General features: G+C 43.3%; 1 protein-coding gene and 1 non-coding gene across 2 annotated transcripts in view; one reads left to right on the forward strand and one right to left on the reverse strand.

Annotated features, from left to right (window-relative positions):
• LOC126101372 (zinc finger protein 691-like) overlaps positions 1 to 17,642 on the reverse strand; it is a 28,484-nt gene that overhangs the window by 10,015 nt on the left and 827 nt on the right. Inside the window, exon 2 of the mRNA XM_049912039.1 lies at positions 1,190 to 1,347. Within this exon, the coding sequence (XP_049767996.1) occupies positions 1,190 to 1,347 (158 nt within the window). The remainder of the gene's footprint in view (positions 1 to 1,189; positions 1,348 to 17,642) is intronic.
• On the forward strand, positions 16,934 to 17,069 carry LOC126102820 (small nucleolar RNA SNORA16B/SNORA16A family). Its single transcript, XR_007523083.1, has one exon. It is a non-coding gene; the product is annotated as a small nucleolar RNA SNORA16B/SNORA16A family (small nucleolar RNA).

The following is a 17,642-nucleotide window of genomic DNA, read 5'->3' on the forward strand; positions in this document are numbered from 1 at the left end:
TCCTTTCCTCCATCCTTTTCCTGGGCTCCCTCTTCCATCCTGTATTTCTCCCTGCCTAACCTCTCCCTACCTTCCTTCTCCCCCCCCCCCCCCCCCAAGTCCCTTTGTATTCCCGTCCTCTGCCTTCCCCACTCCCTGTCACGTCTGCCCAGCACCCCCCCCCCCTTCCTCTTATGGGTCCTCATCCTACATTGGCTCCTTTCCCCCCCTCCCCCTTTCGGTTTTCCTCACCTTCCCCCCTTTTTTATCTTCCCCTCATCTGTCCAGTTTCCTCCCACGTGCTCTCGGCTGTGGTATGCCCTGTGAATGTTCAGTGTTGTTTCATCTTTTCCCGTGTTGCGAACAGAAACCATGCTGTTGCTGGGTGTCAATTTTATGTCCTTTGCGAACAGAAACCAGACTGTCGCCGTGTTTTTTTAATTGTCTGTCTATTATTTTACCTGTCTGCTTCGTATGTATTTTTGTTAGCATCATCATCCCTTTGTTCTATGTTTTAAGTTCCACGATTTTTTTTCGCCATGTTACCCTTAAAGTCTTCGATTTTATCGCCTGTTTTTTATTATATATTATCTTCACCTTTTTAAAACAAAGTCTGTAGGCTGAAGAGCGGCATACTACGCTGCTCTGCTGCCAGCCCGATCCCTTCGGGGGGGGAAAAAAAAGGAAGTTCAGCCAGTGAGTCTAATCGTTGCGTGCGTCTTGACATATCACATATCGCCCGCCTCGACAACAGACAGCTTGTTTACCGTTCTTTGTTTTCATTACTAGTGGACGGCTTGGATTCGTTTGGTTGTCTCTGTCACCCCGTTGCTTCTTGCGTGTTGTCGTCGTAAGGTCTCTCTCGATCGGTGTCGTTGTTTCGCGTCCGTCCTCTCCGTTCGTTTGTTTGTTCGGCGGGCCGCTCTCCGTTTGCTCACGCCGCACTCTCTCGGCCACCCCGCGACCGTTCCGGTCGCAGTTACAACAACGTAGAGCACTCTTGCTTCCTATAGTTTCTATCTTACGTGGCAAGTCGCCGAAATATCGCAGAACTTACGTTGTGTTTCACATGGCGAAATGGCTCCTTAACGAGAAGTAGCTAGAAGTGACGTCAGAAAATTCGTAGAGCGCCACGTCAGCGCTAGCTAACTTTCCCCGTGTGTCGACGACTTCAGGAAGCTACAGGTACCATTTGGGACGCCCGCCTCACCTGATGTGTATCTTGAGGCCGTACTTGCGCGAGTAGAGCTTCCCGCAGTAGACGCAGAGGTGTCCCGGCGCGGCCGTCGCGCGTCCCAGGCTGGTGGCGACCGCCTCCACGTGTTGCTGCAGCCGCTCCTCCGCTGCGTCCGCCAGGGACGGGCGCCCCTGCGAGGACAGCAACCCGCCGATCACCGGCAGCTCGGCCACTTCGCCGCCACCGCCGCCGGGCGACGAGCCGCTGCCTCCGCACTCAGACGCCGACGGTCTCCTTTCGTACGGCCGGAACGCCGAGGTCCGGCCGCCAGCAGAGGCTGTTGCCTCTGAAACTACCAATAGACCTCCTGCAAGCGTACCGTATTTACGGGGCCAAGTTCTTTGGTAGCATTCTTTGGCTTTAGTACAGGGTGTTTCGAGAACATTCATTCAGTTTTACAAGACAGTCTTTGCGAGGTACGAATATTTGTTTCGTCACAATAGGGCTAGATGTGTGATAAAGAGGCAATAATACCGGGTGATCAAAAAGTCAGTATAAATTTGAAAACTGAATAAATTACGGAATAATGTAGATAGAGAGGTACAAATTGACACACATGCTTGTAATGACATGGAGTTTTATTAGAACCAAAACATACAAAAGTTCAAAAAATGTCGGACAGATGGCGCTTATTCTGATCAGAATAGCAATAATTAGCATAACAAAGTAAGACCAAGAAAATATGATGTTCTTTACAGGGAATACTCAATATGTCCACCATCATCCCTAACGATAGCTGTAGTCGAGGAATAATGTTGTGAACAGCACTGTAAAGCATGTCCGGAGATATGGTGAGGCATTGGCGTCGGATGTTGTCTTTCAGCATCCCTAGAGACGTCGGTCGATCACGATACACTTGCGACTTCAGTTAACCCCAAAGCCAATAATCGCACGGACTGAGGTCTGGGGACCTGGAACGCCAAGCATGACGAAAGTGGCGGCTGAGCACACGATCATCACCAAACGATGCGCGCAAGAGAACTTTCACGCGTCTAGCAATATGTGGTGGAACACCATCCTGCATAAACATCGTACGTTCCAGCAGGTGTTTATCAGCCAGGCTGGGGATGATGCGATTCTGCAACATATCGGCGTACCTCTCACCCGTCACGGTAGCAGTTACAAAACCAGAATCACGCATTTCTTCGAAGAAAAAAGGCCCGATAACGGTAGGTGTGGTAAATCCAACCCATACCGTGACTTTCTCGTCGTGCAATGGAGATTCCACGTCAGTTCTAGGATTTTGGTAGCCCAAATTCTGCAGTTGTGGGCGTTGACAGACCCTCGGAGTGTGAAATGAGCTTCGTCGGTCCACGATACGTTACTCAACCAATCGTCATCTTCCGCCATCTTTTGAAACGCCCACACCGCAAATGCTCTCCGCTTCACTAAATCGCCAGGTAACAGTTCATGATGCCGATGGATTTTGTACGGATAGCATCGGAGGGTACACCTCAGTGCCAACCAAACAGTAGTGTATGGAATGCCGGTGCGGCGAGCGACTGCACGAGCGCCGACTTCCCCGTGCATAGACGAACCCGCTACAGTCTCCATTTCTTCCTGAACTGTCTCAGCAGCATTACGCCTTGTGCTCCGTCGGCCCGTGACTTCGAACTTCGAAATCATTGTTGCCACAGCTGCATTTATCTACGGACCTTTGTCCGTTCGAATCCCATTTCTATGGTGATAGGATCGTAACGCTGAACTAGCACAATCCCCATTCTGATAATACAGCTTCACTAAACGTGCCTTTTCATGTAACGTCAACATGCTGCGACTGATGGCGCATCTGATTTTCTCTCTCATTACAGCTCCTTTTATACACCATTGTCATGCGCAGTAACTGACGTTTTGCTGTCCAGCGCCATCTGTCGGACATTTTGTGAACTTTCTTTTTGTTCTAATAAAACCCCATGTCATTCCAGTCATGTGTGTCAATTTTTATCTCTCTATCTACATTATTCCGTGGTTTATTAAGTTTTCAAATTTATACTGACTTTTTGATCACCCGGTACTTATGAGGGGGTATCGTAAAGTTGTAATTATCATCTGAAAATTACAGAGTGTTTATAAATTAGTTATACAAAAGTAACCCTTAATTATGGAAGGATACATAGATTACAGAAATGTTTGATCAAGCACTGAATGCAGTATATCTTCAAGTTTTATCTACAAATATTCACTGTGACTACCATTTTTTAACACTACAAATGTCCCATTTGTCATCAGTTTCGTGCCAAATCCTATGTAGCAAGTCTTGATGTATGGTGGCAACTGCTTGTGTTATCCATTGTCACAGATCGTCGACATTTCCCGGAAGTGGAGGAACAAACATGTTTTTAATGTAACCCCTTACAAGGAAGTCCATTGGAGAATCAGCTGATCGTGGTTGCCAGGATATTGTTCCACAACGCCCAATCCAAGGCGGAACATTGCTACAGAGGCACGTGGCAACTTCACGACGATAATATGGTGGCTAGTCGTCTTGCTGCTAAATAAATTCCGTGCTCATGTCCTGTTGTAACTGAGACATTAGATAATATTCAAGCATGACCCAGTACGATATGCTAGTAACAGTTGCCTCGGAAAGCAAAGAAAGTTCCGCAAATCTTTTTAAAGTCTGCAGTGCAAAACACATTTACCTTTAGCAAGTCCCGAACATGTTGGATTAAGTGACACGGTTTTTGATCGCACCATATCAGAACATTATGCTGATTCACTTGACCACATGTGCGGATGGTGATTTCGACACTGGACACGTTTTATTAAGAAATTCATCTTCAGTCTGCATTTTGTTAAACATTTCTACAGAAAAATCAGCGAGTTTTCATTGTCACTTTTTCTCAAAGTTTACAACCGCTCCAATTTGTAGGTTTTGAGTAGCAGGTATTTCCATAATACCTCCCGCACTTTTAACACTAGGCACATTCAGTTCTAAGCAGGCACGTCTCGTTGATTAACTGGACTGCTAATGTGAGACTGACGAATTGGTTCAATTGCTGCATCACTGGCTGCTGGCTGACCCTGACCCACCGTCCTATGTGATACACACAGCCAGATTCGGTGAGATGGTAGTACCAATTAAAACAGTTTGTCTTTGATATGGTGGCTTGCAATATTTAGTCCTGAATTGTCTGTGAACTGTAGTATCGGATTTCGATTCATGAGACCATGAACAACACAATGCACGCTACGCACCGTTATACGATTCCAAGATGACTGTTACTGCGTTCAGTGATTTATCAAACATTTCTGTAAGTTATTTTCACTTTTCACAGTTAAAGGTTATTTCTGCATTATGCTATATTGATTATTATCCCTATATTATACTACATTCATGAAATTTTCTGTGTTATCGTTGGCTCCTCAGCGCATGTCGAAAATTTCAGTTAATTGGGGGTTTATTTATTTTTTTAGTTTTTACGTGGACTGAGGTGTAAGATGGAAAAAATTCAGGCTTGTAGTGTGATAAAGACATTTGAAGAGTAAAAGAGCCTGGGATATCGGCTGTTTACGGAAATGATTGCTCATCTTACGATACTGTTGTGAGGTGGACGAGCCAAGATATGGTAGCCTGTCAATGAAAGACCATGCGATCAGAGTGAAGAAAGCTGAGTGCTTAGTCTGGAAGATAGACCAGCAGCCATCTAAATTATCATAAATGAAACTCATTTCAGTTATAGTAGTGCTTGGAAAATTGTTCATGACGAAATGCGCTGTTCACACGGTGGGTTTCGCGTTTGCTAATCCCTTTTCAAAGGCAAAGACGGCATGAAATTTTTAAGACAGATGTTGATGCTGTTGGAACAGGATGAAGGTGATTTTTTTCGTAGTCTGGTAACCACGGGTAAATAGTGGATCTCTCACTGAGATCCAGAGACAGAAACCATGCTCATGGAATGTAAGCATGCCGACTCCCACCCTCTCCTTCCAAAACGGCATATGTCAGCTGGGAATGTCATGCTTTCAGTTTTTTGGGACTGTTGTGGAGTCATACCCGCAGATGACCTTGCCAAGGGTCAAACGATCACACTACAGCAAATTTCTGGACAAGTTAACAGAAGCTCTGATTAAGAAACGTCACGGTATGTTCTCCACTATCGTTCATCTTCCGGTCCGCAATGAACTTGCCCATTCATTTCATGTCGCAGTGGACAAAAGGTGGGCATGTCGCTTTGGGATATTACAGCGTGCGTCTTATTCCCCCTGTCTCGCACCAAGTGACTTTTGCTTCTTTCCAGAAATGAAGAATTTGACGAAACAGAGGACGTCATTAGTGGAAAAGTGGCTTAAGGCAAAATCTGCATACTTCTATAATCAAGGCATTCTGAAACCCAATAAACGCTAGGTTGTATAAATCTGGATGGGAACCACGTAGAGGAGAATTAAAGAAGTAAACACAAACTCTATATCGCAGTTTTCAAGGGTGATAATTACCCCATCGTATTTCATCTACATGACATCTACGGCCGGCCGAAGTGGCCGTGCGGTTAAAGGCGCTGCAGTCTAGAACCGCAAGACCGCTACGGTCGCAGGTTCTAATCCTGCCTCGGGCATGGATGTTTGTGATGTCCTTAGGTTAGTTAGGTTTAACTAGTTCTAAGTTCTAGGGGACTAATGACCTCAGCAGTTGAGTCCCATAGTGCTCAGAGCCATTTGAACCTTTTTTGACATCTACGTTATGACTCTGCAGTTCACAGTTGAATGGTTTGCAGAGGGTTCATATAAGCAATTTCAGAATATTTCTCCAACTTTCTACTCTCGAATAGTAAGCGAGAAGGATAAACACCTCAATCTTTCGCTACCAGCTCCGATTTCTCTTTTTCTCATTCAAAAATGGTTCAAATGGCTCTGAGCACTATGGGACTCAACTGCTGTGGTCATAAGTCCCCTAGAACTTAGAACTACTTAAACCTAACTAACCTAAGGACATCACACACATCCATGCCCGAGGCAGGATTCGAACCTGCGACCGTAGCGGTCGTGCGGTTCCAGACTGTAGCGCCTTTAACCGCTCGGCCACTCCGGCCGGCTTTTTCTCGTTGCGACGAACATTTCTCCTTACGTAGGTGGAAGTCAACAACATATTTTCACGTTCGAAGAAGAAAGTTTATGATTGAAATTTTGTGAAAAGACCTCGCCGCAGCGAAGAACGCTTTTGTTTGAATGATTGCCACCCTAGCTCGTTTAAGCTTGACGCTCTCTCCCCTATTCCGCGATAATACGAAACGAGCTGCTCTTCATCGAATATTTCGAACTCCTCCGTTATAATGTGCAATCGTACAACAGTACTCCAGAAGAAGGTGGAGAAGCAAAGTCTAGGCAATCTCTTTAGTAGATTCTAAGTGTTCTACCAATAAAACACAATCTATGTGTCCCCTAGACTGAGCCGCACGGGGTAGCTGCGCGCTTCAAGGCGTCTTGTCACGGTCCGTGCGGCTCCCCCCGTCGGAGGTTCGAGTCCTGCCTCGGGCGTGGTTGTGTGTGTTGTCCTTAGCGTAAGTTAGTTTAAGTTAGATTAAGTAGTGTGTAAGCTTAGGGACCGATGACCTCAGCAGTTTGGTCCCATAAGGCCTTTCCCCTTGCCTGAAACATTTCCTGTATAATGATTCCAGTTTAATTTGTTTCTAGTAGTAGTTCATCGGTATTTAGTTGAATCTACACACTTTAAACCTGAGATATTTATGGTGTAACCACAATTTAATGGAATTGTCTTAGTTCTCTTGAGAACGACCTCACATTTTTTATTGCTGCAGTTACGTCGTATTTTTGGTGCTGGCTGTCGCGAGTCAACAATCTATACTGACAGAAGCACTCTCTACGGCGTGGCATTTCCGCGCTTCAACCGGTTTCTGCGAAGCAACGACCGTGTCTTCGTGGCGCTTCCGCGTGACAGAGGAATGCGACATAACTTCTTCTTCTCCTTCTTCTGCATGATCAGCTCCAGACAACCGCATTCACACTCACCTCTGCTGTCTAGTCACCACCGGACAGCTGGGCTATCTCATGATACCACAGCTCTACTTCCCGGAAACCAGCCGTCTTCACACGTCCCTAGACTCAGAGAGAGGACTTCTCCGCAGAGACGCCCGAAGAGTGGCGTGAGCTTGGATTGAGCAGCGTTACTGAACTGAACTGCTTCTGTACGGAAACGTACGCTGTGGCGCACACAGGCACTGGTGAAGTTATAATGAGAGAATACTTGAACGACTCAGTACAAACGAAGGTTGGAACAAAATTCTTAAATTTTCTCAGACTGGCTGGAGCCTTTAGACAAATCAATGAACGATAATAGTGAGCAATAAAGGCCTTTTGTGTCCACGAGCTGCCTTATTTTGCTGCACCCTCGTCGATCTCCGGTAGAGAATCACTCGCCCACACCAAGCCATCCTGACACCTACTACAGGATCCTCAATTGCTGCAAAATGCTGTGGATGTACTTTTACCATTTGCTGCTACAGACGAGAGGCGTTCAACACGTTGCGCAGCACATATTTTCCTCTATCAGTTTCGATTGAAAAAATGCGGAATTTATTGTGGAGCATAGTGGTATATTCCCGTTTCAGTTTCATGAACTTCCGACTGAAGGTCCGTAATGCGTAGCCTTCAAAATGGCGTCTGTTACGGTAGTGAATTTCAAGCAGAGAGGTGCCATTAAGTTTCTTTTGGCTGGAAACCAAAGCATTGCAGATATTCATAGGCGCTTGCAGAATGTCTACGGAGACCTGGCAGGAAACAAAAGCACGGCGAGTCGTTGGACGAGGCGTCTGCCATCACCACTACAAGGTCGCGCAAACCTCTCCGATCTCCCGCGTGCGACCTGCCGCGCACAGCTGTGAGTCCTGCATTGTTGAACTTCAGCGTGTTCGTCGCCACAAAAATGCAAACGAACGTCTCGTTCACCATGACAACGCAAGGATTCACACAGGTCTGCGCATCCGACAGGCGCTCACAAAACTTCATTGGACTGTTCTTCCTCATTCATCCTACAGTCTAGATCTCGCACCTTCTGAACTCATCTGTTTGGTCCAACGAAGAATGCACTCTGCGGGAAGCAGTGGATAATGGGGAGGTCACTGATGCGGCAAGACGTTGGCTCTGAAATCCACCGGTAGAGTGGTACCATGCGGGCATACACGTCCTCCCAATAAGGCGGCGTAAGGCCGTCGCACTGAACGGAGATTATGTTAAAAAACAGGCTTTTGTAGCCAAAAGATTTTGGAATAACGTGGTGTACTGGAATCCAGAATAAAACAAACTTCCTTTCAGAAAAAATGTGTTACATTACTTATTAAACTCCCCTTATATATATATATATATATATATATATATATATATATATATATATATATATATATATATATATATATATATTGAAAGGTGGCTACACTGAGTCACAGCGCCAGAGATTGCGCCAAAGAGTATTATTCAGCCGCCTCCACTGGCAGTGCTTGTTGAGAAGTCGTCGTGGAGAGTGCTTATTGAGTAGTAGGCAGTAGGAGTGGGCAGAAGTGGGCAGTAGGAGTTCTGATGTAGCCGTGACTAGTTGTGAGCATGTTGTGTGCAGTTGTTCTGATGGGCTAGACAGCCGATGCTGTTCGATTGCGGATGTTGTAATGATCAGAGTGTATGTTTCGTCAATATATATGAAGGTAAAGAAAATGTTTTTTTTTTTTTCAAATGTCCTAACTAACAATGTCTCTTGGTCACAGGTTCAGTCAACAAAGCATCTGGCTTGTGTTCATGTATTAGAGTGTAATTCTGGTTTCTATGTGCAATTATAGTATTTCTGTTTTTTTTTTTAATTACTTGATTGTAAATGGCGTTTAAAGCATTTTGTCGTATTGAGGAAGAACCGTGCCAGATGTGTACGTTGAATCACACTTCCACACACAGAACAGTTACACTTGTGCTTTGTTGTTTCGTAGCTTTTATAGTTGCTGGGGACTTAATTAATTAATTGTGTTAACGGAAGTTTTCTTTCATTCTTTGTTGTTATTCTATGCAGTCAGATTGCGGAGTAATACTAGTCAGGGCCAACCGGTTACGAGACTGCGTAACCGGACAGACGGCGACTAAAAATTAAAATTATTTGCATATTATTTAATTAAGCCCCCATGCACGTGGCGACCGTTGCTTCGGATCGTCCCTTGGAACCTTCTGATAGTAAAAATAGCAGTCAGTAGCATTGTTGAAGTAATTTGTAGTTTAGTAATTGTAGCCTATATTGCATGTGTAGATTTGGTAACTGAACATTTGTAGTTGTCTTGTCATTCTTCTAATGGTATTTTTGCAGAATTTAATTTTTGATGTCTTGTATACGGGTTTGACAATTTTGTGCAATTATGAAGATTTCAATTGTTCGTTAATCGTGTTTGTTGGGAAGCATTTCGTGTGAATGGTATTGTTGGTGATAAAGTGTTATATTCTGTGTAATTTTCGTATTGTGACGAGTTTTGTATGTTTTGTAAATGATTATGCGATCGATGAAAAATGCAAAAATGATGGATAGTGAGAATGACGAAATTGTTAACATGGCGAACTCGCAAACACATGAGAATAGTATGATGAATAATGAAGTAGAAAACAATTTAATAAGTCGGGAAAATAGTCCGGAACCAGTTCAAAATTTTTCACAATCAAAAAATTTTCAGAATTAGAGATTAACGACATAAGATTCTGGAATAGTATCGAACACAGATAGCTTTACGGCTATGTCGAAGGAAGTTAGTTTTGCGGGAAATGCTAGGGGTGAAAAGAATTTCGAACCAGTTAATATGGAGCAGTTGATGAGTGCGATATTTAATTTGGGATCTGAATTAAAAACAGTGGGATCACAGTTACGATCTGAATTTAAAACAGAGATGGGAACTTTGGCAACACGGTTAGAAACTGATATGGGAACAATGGAAACACGGTTAGACTCACGAATAGGGACGTGTTTCAAAAACATGAAAAATGAATTAAAGAAAGAAATTAGAGAAGAAGTACAACCGATTTTGAATGCTCACAATAATAGATTAATTTCAATAGAAATCAGACAAAAGGAACAGGATAGAGAACAGGAAGAAAGAGATCGCGTGATAGTACAAAAATTTTCAGAGTTAAATTTTCAACGTGCACACGATAAGGAAGAAATATTTGAAAGAATCGAGGAATCCGTACCAAATGACAGAATAAATAACCTAACACAACAGTATGAACAGTTAACTACTAAATATGTCAATACTGAAACCGGAGTCGCGACACTTACGGAAGACGTAACTAAACAGAAAGAAAAAATAGGTGACTTATCGGAAAGAGTTGAGAAGATTTCAGATAAATTGACAAGTCTTAGTTTAAATGGGGACAGAGATTCAGATGATACAGCTCCATTGCCATTTGCAGAAACCGAAGAGTACCAGAACATAAATAAGCATGTTGAAAATCAGGGAAAATTCACATGGCCCTAAGGACTCAGTTAACCCTGCCGCTCTTCGCTGTCACTTTCTCTCGATTCGTGACATTTTCCGGGGCTCTGAAGTTTAGACTGATGGCTCGATGGTTGATGGTAATGTTGGTATCGCCTAGGCCACAGTGGCCATATTGAACAGCATTCCTGCAGTGTATTCACTGCAGAGTTTGTGGCCATATCTCGTGCACTTCAGTACATCAGTTCCTGTTCTGGTGAGTCGTTTCTTCTCTGTTCTGACTCCCTGAGCAGCTTACAAGCTATCGACCAGTGCTACCATCGCCGTCCTTTGGTAGCGAACATCCAGGAATCCATCTGTGCCCTGGAATAGTCCTGTCATACAATGGTGTTTGTTTGGACCCCACATGTTGGAATCCCAGGCAATGAACTTGCTGGCAGGCTGGTCAAACACGCTACGTGGAAACTGCTCCTGGAGATGAGCATCTCTGAAACTGACCTGCATTCTTTCTTATGCAGCAAGGAATGGCATAACAGTATGCACACTAAACTGCAGGTCATTAAGGAGGCTGCGAATGTGTGCATGTCTTCCCTGTGTGGTTCTCGCAGGGAATCAGTTGTCCTTTGTCTGCTCCACTTTGGCTATCTGTGGCTTACACGTGGTTACCTCCTCAGTTGATAGGACCCACCTCGGTGTTGCTGTGGCTCCCAAATGACAGTCGTCCACCTCTTGCTGGACTGCCCACTTTTAGCCACTCTGCGGCAGACTTTTTAACTTTCCCAGCACCCTGCCTTCAGTGTTTGGCGACAATGCCTCCACAGCAGCTTTAGTTTTACTTTTTATCCGTGAGAGATGGTTTTATACTTATGTGTAGGTTTTAGCACATGTCCTTTGTCCGTGTCCTCCACCCTAGTGCTTATGGGGTGGAGGTTTTAATATGTTGCAGAGTGGCTGGCTTTCCGTTTTTATTCTCGTGATTGGCCAGCCACAATAATCTACTTTGATGTTTTACTCTTTTATGTTTCTAGTGTCTCTGTTGTTTTCTTGTCCTCTTTTGTTCCTTTTAGTGTTCGTTGCCTTCCCTTCGTTGTTGTGGTTTTTCCTTTCTTTCCGTTTTGTGTTATATGTTTAGCCAGTTTTATTCTCACACTTGTGGCATTGTTTTATTAGGAACAAGGGGCCGATGACCTCGTATAGTTTGGTCCCTTCTCTCGCCTTTAAACCAACCAACCAGCCACACTACGAGCAGCAGCACCAGTGTGTGATTGGAGTGGGGGTAAGGAACTGGCTAGGGTGTGGTGGGGAGGGATAGTAGGGTGTAGGGGTGGCAGTGTAGTGCTGCTAGGGAGTGTGCAGGGATGAGGTGGAGAGGGTAGTGCAGTTATGTCCAGTTGGGAGGTTAGACATAGGGTGGGGAGGGGAGAGGGGCAGTGGAAAAAGGAGAGAAATAGACTGGGTGTGATAGTGGAATGAGGGCTGTATACTGCTGGAATGGGAGCAGGGAGGTTGGATGGGTGAGGATGATGACCAATGAAGATTGAGACCAGGAAGGTTACAGGAATGTAGGATATGTTACAGGGAAAGTTCCCACCTGTGCAATTCAGAAAAGCTGGTGTTGGTGGGAAAGATCCATATGGTCCAGGCTGTGAAACAGTCGGTAAGATGTCATGTTGGCAGCATGTTCAGCAACCGGGTGGTTCACTAGTTTCTTGGCCTGTTTGTTGGTGGCCATTCATGCAGACATCTTGTTGGTTGTCACTCCCACATAGAATGCACAACAGTGGTTGCAGCTTAACTTGTAGATCACATGACTGGTTTCGCAGGTAGCCCTGCCTTTGATGGGACAGGTGATGTTCCTGACCAGACTGGATTAGGTGGTGGTGGGAGGATGTATGAGACAGGTCTTGTATCTAGGTCTATTACAGGGTATGAACCATGAGGTCAGGGGTTGGGAGCAGGCATTGTGTAGAGATGGACGAATATATTGTGTAGGTTTGGGGGACAGTGGAATACCATTGTGGGAGGGCAGGACATCTCTCATTTCAGGGTACAATGAGAGGTAGTCGAAACCCTGGTGGAGAATGTAATTCAGCTGCTCCAATCCTGGATGGTACTGAGTACAGAGTTAAGAGAGATGCTCCTCTGTGGCTGGACGGTGGGGCTTAGGGAGCTAGTGGGAGATAGGAAAGACAAGGTATGAGATATTGGTTTTTCTACATGGTTATAGTGCATTTAAAATTAGTTGCGACTTCTGATGTTTGGCTGACTGGATAGGGACGTGACCCTGTTGCCCAGATAACACCAATGGCGAGCCAGATTTCCCTACCATGCTGCCAGCGGATCGGCTGGTAACGAGCCCCTTTTGCCAGACCATGAATAAATGGCATGCGTTAGATGCATCGATGTTCGTCAGATCCCATTGTAATGTGTGTTGGTGTTACATTAATAACAGTGCAGTACATGTGAATAAGAGGTTTTCAATAAGAGTATTGTCCGAGAACAGGTTCGTGGGCTGGGAAGATAAAGTTCTGCTGCAAAATATTCCTTGGAATTCTACAGTAGTAATGGATAAAACGCATTACCACTCTGTTGTGATGCATAAAGCTCCAACAATGCATTGAAGGACAGTAGAATTAGTGAGTACAAAGAAATGTTCCAGCAGATAAAGGTGAACCTAGCATGTATAAGGCGAAGGTAATGAAACTTGTAGAGCTGTAGCCAAAACCTAACACTGTAGGGTAGATGAAGTGGCTAATGGTAAAGGGAATAGTTGAATCAGGCTTCCTCTGTATCATGTTCATTAAAATCTAACAGAGTATATGGGCCTAGGTGAAAAGTAATGTGGCAGAAAACAAGCAGTAGTTTATGCTCAGTGAGGTTGAAATGCTCACCAAAGAAGCCACTGTAAATCTTGCACAACAGGACTGGTCTTGATATGTCAGTCATACTGAGTCTACAGTTCAGGAGACATTGATTCATGAAGGACTGATGAGTTTTGACGAATACATAACTTCTCTTCTTGCCATGTTAAAATCTGCTTCTTTTGTCAAAATGCAACAGAGTTCAGAAATATTCATCTCATTAACACTCCATTGCATTTGAAATTGCAACATAATCCTGAAATGGTGTATTATTACACTGAGTGCTAGTCTGGCCAGTAGCTTATGAAACAGCCCATTCTTAGTATAGAAATAAAATTGTAATTTCTTAACTTATATTGTCACAAAACTAATAGCATTTCTCATTTCACCAGCTAGCAATGGCTCTCAATTACATTACTTGCTTCAAAAGATCTATAGTTGTTTATTGCGGTAGATATGGAAGTATATCATATTAATGATATGGCGAAACACTCTCATCTTTAGTGCTATCATTTGACAAAATCTTGTTTGGATATCTCGGACTATTTATGAGATAAGAGGGAGTAATGAATATTTTATTCTAGTTTTTTCCCTGACTCAGGAGTTTGTCACAGAGTGCTCTGAATACATTAATTTTTCTTGAAATTGAAAACACAGTGATTACTTAAAATGTTAAAGAATAATTCAATATATCATCTACACTTAATATGCAGCAACATGTAACCTATCATGCACCAAACACAAATTCATAGCAATACCTATTTTTCGCTGCTAACTAAGAAGTTCTTGCAGTAGTTTTGACAATTAATGAAATGATAGCCAGTTCATCATGAAGGTGGCGAATTAAACAGCAAGATGTGCGAGAAACAGTTTATTACCAAATAGTTTCTGTAAAAAGTTTGAGAAAGATTGCAGATTTATCAGCTTGCGCGGCTTTCTGTTCACTCTGTTGTGGGAGCCTGACAGGTCCCACACCCAGCAAGGCATGGCATTATACTGTGGTCACTTGCTGATGTGTCCAGGACACACTAGCAACTACGCTTCTCTCCACTCGCTTTGTGCTGAACTGTCAAAGGTCGCAACTTATTTTAAACTCGCTACAGGAGGATAATTAGTCTGTGAAGATCTCAGTAAGACCCTTGGTATATTTCGAGAGAGACCGCTTGTCACTGCAGATGTGACGACCACGGGTGGCTAGGCTGTATGGACGGAACTTCTTGGTATGGAGCGGGTGGCAGCCATCAAAGTGAAGGTATTGCTGGTGGTTAGTAGATTTGATATGGATGGTGTTACTGATGTAGCTATCTTTGAGGTGGTAAACATCCAGGAAGGTGGCTTGTTGGGTTGAGAAGGACCAGGTGAAGTAAATGGGTGTTCTAACCCTTTATCCAGATTGCAAAGATGTCGTCAATGAATCTGAACCAGGTGAGTGGTTTAGATTCGATGTGTATGGGAAGGATTCCTCTCGATGGCTCATGTATAGGTTAGCATAGGATGGTGCCTATAACTGTACCCCAGGTTTGTTAGTAGGTAATGCCTTCAAAGAAGGAGAAATTGTGGTTGAGGATATAGTTGGTCATGGCGACTAGAAAGGAGGTTGTTAGTTTGGAATCCATCGGGCATTGGGATAAGTTGTGTTCAATAGCGGTATACTAATAATAATGTCGTGTGACGAGGGCCTCCCGTCCGGTAGACCGCTCTCCTGGTGAACGTCTTTAGATTTGATGCCACTTCAGCGACTTGCATGCCGATGGGGATGAGTAGAGATGGACTCTGGGGAGAGGTTTTGGTATGGGCCCAAGGATTTCAGCAGTGACTGGAGATTCTGTTGAACTTCTGTAATGGGGTCACTGTGGCAAAGTTTGTAGGTGGGTGTATCTGACAACTGGCGGAGTCCTTCTTCCAGGTAATCCTTGTGGTTCAAAACAAGTGGTGGAGTCTTTGTCTTCAGGTAGGATTATAAGGTTGGGATCAGTTTTTAGATGAACTGTGATTCTTGTTGGTTTGCATGTTGATGGACTTGGGGAATGATGGTGAGGCAAGGTTCGTTGTTAAGAAATTCTGGAAAGTTAACAGGGGTGGTTTGGGGGCAGTGGGGGTAGATCACAGTTGGGTGGAGAAGTGAACGGTGTTAGGCAGGGTGCAACATTGGTCTTTGGTTGAGTCCGATTGGTAGGTTTGATGGTGAAAGTGTTTCCACTGTAGGGACAAGGCGGAGGAGAGATTTCAATATGGAAGAATAACAAGTACAGTAATGGAAGTTCTGGCTGAATGTGAATAATTTAGGAGTAAATGAGGCCACACAATGAACAGTAGTTTTTGACGGGCGTACAAAAAAGAATGAAATCTTTGCTAGCTTTCTGAAGAAATCAGTGTTAGAGCACATGCATGTGCACGCACTGCCAATGGGACACGGATTGCTTTTGAAAGATAGCAAAGTTTTCATTCTTTCTTTTGCACCCGGTATTTGATGACGTGTCTCCATGACTTGTAAATTATTTATAAGAATAACAAGGAGGTAGGTAAAGTTCTAAACACCTGTAATTATTGGCTATTTTAATCCTGGTTGCTTCTCAGTCTCGCTGTTAACATACCTTCGCATTCCTTCGAACATCTGGATTAATAGTACTTAGCGTGTAAATGTCAGGAGAAAATAAATGTACAGCACGAAGAAGATGCAATGAATGCAGTTCTTAAGCAACTAGTTCTTTAAATTTTAAAATTTCTTTTTGGGAATTAATTTTGATGCCTACCCTTCATAAGCTGCTGAAAAAATGGGTGCTAAAAGTTTGACTGATGCTGTGGACTATAATTGTCAACTTGGTTACACAATTCCTGTTGGTTTCCAAAAGCAAGTTGCTGTTACAAAGCCTTCAATAACAGCTGTCTGTTGTACTTTGATAAAATCAAATCAGCAGTCCTCAGTTTAATCGTATTGAGGATTGTGTGTGTGTGTGTGTGTGTGTGTGTGTGTGTGTGTGTCTTTATTTTGGGAAGACTTCTTTAGCAATTTATCTGCTTGATAGCTTGATAATTTACATTATAGGAACAGATTTGATGTATATACCACATGGCAGTGCACTGTAAGCACTGAAAATATAACAAACTTGCACTTTCATAAACGTTTAGCCATAGATTACTAAATTTATTTCTGCCAGCATATGAAGAAACCTACAGAATGCATGTAGTAATTGCACAGGTTTTCAGCTTCCCAGCCATTGGCTGTTAGTACTTTCCTCGAACGGGGCTTGATTTTAGGAGTAAAAGTTCCTGTTTAATTGGGTATGATGAACTTCAGCTGATGTTTTCTCAGAAATGGGCAAAAATTGGGCCTTCTTTGAAGTCAAAAATGGACTCCATTGGTTGGAAATTTGAGATCTCCTGGCCTTAGTGTGGTATGCTGTGTTGCAATAAGTCTTTGTTACAACTTAGCAAAAAAGTGTTGCAATAGGCCTGGTCGAAGCTGCATTTGAATTTTAATGTCAGATGGCAGTCAAAACATGGCCAATATAAAAATTTCTCCCATTGGTCACTGATATGGTGATTGTATCATGTCAGTATTACCCAGGGATGAGAACAAAAATTAATTTGTCAAGCAGTTTCCTTCATAGTTTGAGGAAACTTCAGTGTCTTCTGCAGTTGAATTTTCAGTTATTTTTAATCATTTATGAATACAAAGGTTGTAAAGATTTATTGGTTTCCTGTGACTGTCAGTTTGATAGTTCTTCATATGTAACATCCTATGTTGGAAGGAGTGTATGTGATAATCTTTCCTGTTCCAAAATCACTTCGCAACAAAAGTGTGACAGTGAGGAGATTCATTGTATATGTTGTAATGGTGCTCATTGTGGTATGGTTGTGGTTTTAAGGTATATTACAAGTTGTCACTTTCTCTGTATATAATTTCAACAACTTCCCTAGTTATGCTGATCAAATGTCGAGTGCAAATATCCTTACTCACTATTCAGTCTCCAGTCAAATAGAGAACTGTAAATTCTTTGTCACCAAAGTTTTGCAGTGCTGTTGAACAATAATGCATTTGAATTTCTGCAAACTTTTATTGTTGGGCAACACCAAGAAAAATATTGAGGGAGAAGTCACGGTGATCAGTGTTTGGTTAGTCTTAACAGCAAGAAATGAGTGTGCCTGACAAGA

This window comes from Schistocerca cancellata, chromosome 9, assembly GCF_023864275.1.
Source record: "Schistocerca cancellata isolate TAMUIC-IGC-003103 chromosome 9, iqSchCanc2.1, whole genome shotgun sequence".
NCBI lineage: Eukaryota > Metazoa > Arthropoda > Insecta > Orthoptera > Acrididae > Schistocerca > Schistocerca cancellata.